The sequence below is a fragment of the Saccopteryx bilineata genome, chromosome 4 (assembly GCF_036850765.1).
Source record: "Saccopteryx bilineata isolate mSacBil1 chromosome 4, mSacBil1_pri_phased_curated, whole genome shotgun sequence".
Lineage (NCBI taxonomy): Eukaryota > Metazoa > Chordata > Mammalia > Chiroptera > Emballonuridae > Saccopteryx > Saccopteryx bilineata.
Window position 1 is genome coordinate 30,899,931 of NC_089493.1, and position 4,592 is coordinate 30,904,522.

Consider the following 4,592-nt stretch of genomic DNA (forward strand, 5'->3'; position numbering starts at 1 on the left):
TAAAGTTCAAGGGAATCTCTTTACCTGTTTAGTTTTTACTGCTCATTAATTAACTACATAAGTATGAAATGCCGCCAAAAAATAATGCAAGCAATAAAAGAGCTGAACGAATAAACATTAGAACTAGTGCCTGGTTTACATTAGTAATAATTTTGCTGTGAAGACCTAGTTCTCTGACAGGTGGAGGGCCACTACCATCACTACCACCTGATCCTCTGATATCACACTTCGGTGGTTTCCATCCTCGCTGACAGTGACATTGGTTTTTGTTGTTGCACACCCCTTTGAAATTGCATTTCCTAATATCACAGTCAAAATGCATGTCCTGATGAAAAGTACAATTCTGCTGAAAACAGTATTTTCCTGGCCCACATGTTGCACCATCTATTACAAGCCCCATCTCTGGAATGTCTGTCCCCGGATGTGCATCGAACCCAAAGCATATTTCTTGTTTAACATCTGTTACTATTATGTGACGAAATGTCGTGTGCTCACCTGCACCAGGTATTTGTTGGACCTTCCTACAGTGTAACATTCCACAAAAAACATCACCTGTCTCACATTTAACAGGTTGTAATCCTCCTCGCTGCCTCCTCACCCCACAGTTTCCAAATCGGTCACCTCTTGCATTCAGTTGTGTATAGCATGCAGGTGAACCGTCTTTTACCTGATAGCCAAAAAGGGACTGACACTGCATATCACGGTCACTGCAGTTTCCTCTCACACAAACGGCTAATGGTGAACACGGGGTTCCATCCTGGATATAAAGGTCATCTGGACAATTCTGCGTTTTCCCATCGCAGTATTCCGGTAGATCACAAATACCTCGCACCTCTCTGCAAATCCATCCAGGGTGAGCATATTTACAGTTCCTGCAGCAACCTCCTTCATCGCAATCACTGCCAAGGGAGAGGGCACAATCGGTCCCACAACATGTATCTTCGGCACATTCTTTAAAGGTGCCACAGTCACATTCTTCTCTCTGATTTACAATGTGGTCACCACAGCGAGGAGCTACGTAAGGAAAATTAGAGTATGGTACATTTCTTGCACCCAAACAAGGATCCCACGCATGAATCCATTCATGCAGTGATGCATAAGAACAATTGCTCCACATATCATTAAGACCAGGCTGAGGAGACATGACACAGAAGGTTCTTCGAAAACATTTACAACCAGGCTTATCATCATCCATACCCAGGCTATGACCTAGTGTATGTGCTGTAACAGTGGCAGCGAAAAACATATGAAAGTGTGCTATATATACCCATGATGATCCCCAGTTGGGATTGCATACTCCTCCTGTGAAAGCATATTGAGTGGTGTTTCCAATTTTAAATCCTGTAAAAAGTACTGAAATATCATGTGGAAATTGATGCCACCAGTAATGTTCTTTCCACAAACCAAATTTTTCTGCAAGGCCGTACACAGATTGAAAATTTTCTGGGATAAAATCATTCTGCTGTTGCCATATGCACAACATACGTATGTGGACTTCTAAACCAATAGGATTAAAAATGGTATGTACTATGCTGTTCAGCATCACCACCTTCTCCACTAGATCTGTTATATTAGAGTTCAGCCTGTATAATGCATCACTAACAGTGTAGTGGACTTTTAAATATCTCTTATGTGGCCACCACAGATACACTGGCACTGCTCTAGGGCTTTCAGCAAGTATTGCCTCTTCATATGCTAGATCTACATCATCCTCCCCGATTGTACACCTTTCAGCCGCTGCTGATTGTTGTTCTGTCACAAGCAGAGAAATCACATGCTCAAATTGGGAAGAAGCCTCCAGTGGTTTGATTTCGTAAGTGAAGTCATCCACCTGCAGCATGCCACGCAGGCCCCCGTAGCAAGTGTCCAGCGTGCCCATGGACCCGGGAACCCCTTCCAGGTAGCTGTAGTAGTAACAGTCTCGAGGGACAAACGGGTAGTCCTCCTGCATGGCACCTTGGTCGTTATCGGTGATAACAGGAAAATGTCTGGGCAGCAAGTTCTTCTTGACCTTCATGTGAATCACATGACTGCGCCCCCTGAAGTGAATCTTGTAGGAGAGCTGGTTTGGTGCCTGAGCTCCACCCACCCTGTGGGACACCTTCCTGGGGATCACAACTTCAGAGGAAGTGAAGCGCCATCCTGGTAGGGCATGGGAGCAGCAGACCTGAGACAGCAGGAGCCAGAGCAGAGGCAGCCAGAAATCACCTGTCAGGTGGGCCTGGGCCCAGGCAGGCCCCATGAGTGAGGGAGCCAGTGACCAAAGAAAATGCAGTCAGGTGCGAGGCAGGCAAGACTAGTGCTGAAGCAGCAAGTTTCTGGCAGTGTAATCAGGACAGCAGACAGAGTCTGGAGGTTTGACACCTGCAGGGAGAGGGAGGGAGAGGGGGAGTTGGAGAAGCTATTGCATAACAATGGTGCATTCATTAGGGGAGGCTGTCCTCAGTGCTCTGGGGACCCTGGACTGAAAGGTCCCCTGGTCTCCTGGAAAAGACACAGAGGAAGAATAAGTGGATTTATTGGCAATTTTAAGACCCTTAGTAGCTTTCTTCCTGACATAATAGATCAACATGTAATTAAGAAGGAGAATGGAGAGGACAGTGGCAGTTTTTCCTTTTAAGAACTTTGAGGAGAGAATTAGATTCACTCATATTTATAAAAACTGAATGACATTGGGCTGAACAATAGGAAAAAAGTGAAAGAGATATCATGAGTAGGAAAATTAAGGTATAATAATAGTTTCTTGTACAGTGAAACTTATACTTATCTGCCCTATGTCCTGGCAAATCTAGTCTTAGGTAATTACCCACTAAGACTTGCAGATGAACTTCATAGCAGCATTATTCACGAGTTCATCCCACCAACTGAACCGACCAGTACTTAATAGACAAATGCATACACAAACTGGTAAATTCATCCAGTGGAATAGTCTTCAGTAAATCACAAGAAACTGGTGATACGTGTAAGCATATGGATGTGTCTCATGGATATGGTGAAGATGTTGACAAAAAGAAATCAGACCAAAGGAACTTAATATATGGTTTAGTTTTTATGAAGTTCTAGAACAGTCCAAAATCAGTTATGGGAACAGAATGTAAAATGGTCGTTTCTTTCCGTGGCAATGAGGAATTGAGGGAACTTCCTGTAGTACTGCAAAACTTTTATCTTGACTGGGGTGTGCTATAGATTAAATGTTTATATCCCTCCACAATTCATATGTTAAAATTCTAAATCCCTAGGGGATGGTAAGGTTACCTTAAGTAGCTAAATATGAATGTGTGAAGCAAGCAGAAGACATCAGACATTGAGCATTGTAAACTTTGGAAGAGGGAATCAAACTTTAGGCTTACTAAAACTGGAAGGCCTACTTCAATAGGAAGTTATAGCATTCCCCTCATTAGGAAGCTCTAGCGTTTACAGGTTAATTCGCACATGTAGGTTACCATTGCCCCGTCTAGCCTCGGGACATAATTCCTGAGCTAGTTAGGAATTTCTCCCTGGGGTTCAACTGGTCCATCCCCAGACTATGGGGGTGGTGCTCCCGTGTCTCCACTTTGAGGCATGCACAACAGAGCCAGGGTGTCAACCAGGCAGACCTATCAGTCAGCCTAGAAGAAAGATCTGATTGATTAGTTAGAGAAACCAGCACAAGCCCACAAAAGATTAAGAACTTAATGGTTAGTTTAAAGAATATAATCTAGTCCTGGCCGGTTACTTCAGTCAGTTAGAATGCTATCCCAAAACAAGGTTGTGGTTTTGATACCTGTCACGGGATATGTGGGAAGCAACCAATGAATGCACAACTACTAAGAGGGACAAGAAATGAATTCTTCTCTCTCTCTCTCTCTCTCTCTCTCTCTCTCATTCCTTTCCTCACTCTCTCTCTGAAATCAATCAATCAATAAAACAAGTAATTGAAAAATAAAAGCCTATACTCCAAGCGAACAACAGTGCTTTCCTCCTCTTCTACTTGGACACACACTCTGCCACTGTTCCTTTGCAGCTCTAATGATCCTCAGGGACCCAGCAGTGGCAGGGGCTCTGAGTGTGCCCTGGTTCAACAACACAGCACCTGGACTGGACTAGGCTTTATGCGGATTGAACCAGGGCACAGATTCTGGACTCTGGCCTTTGTGCTGGGCTTGGTGAAGATGAGGCTGGACTTTTTCCATGGTGGGATGAAGAGAATTGAAACACAGGAATCCATGGGTCTCCTTCCATTTCAACCCTGAATAAATCTTACCATGACTGCCTCACTCCCCCATATATAAGTCCTGTGTGATGCCTTTCCCATGATTAATGAAAGAGCACCATTTCCACCCGCAACAGTATTAGGAGGTGAGGTCTTTAGAAAGTGATTAGGTCATGAGAGCACAGCCCTTATGAATAGAATTAGTGTCTTTATATAAAGAGGCCCGAGAGGCTCCCTCTCCCCTTCTGCCTGCAATGTGGGATTACAGGAAGCAGGTGCTGCTGTCTGTGAACAAAGAAGTGGATTTCATCAGACACTGAATCTGCTGGTTCTGGAACTTGGACTTCCCAGCCTCCAGAACTGTGAGAAATAAAGTTCCTTGTTTAGAAAACATCTCATC

General features: G+C 44.1%; 1 protein-coding gene across 1 annotated transcript; it reads right to left on the minus strand.

The window, feature by feature from the left end:
* Positions 1-49: 49 nt before the first annotated feature.
* On the minus strand, positions 50-2,242 carry LOC136335399 (disintegrin and metalloproteinase domain-containing protein 20-like). Its single transcript, XM_066276673.1, has one exon. It carries the CDS (start codon positions 2,240-2,242, stop codon positions 50-52), a length of 2,193 nt encoding a protein of 730 aa, XP_066132770.1.
* Between the last annotated feature and the right edge of the window lie 2,350 nt (positions 2,243-4,592).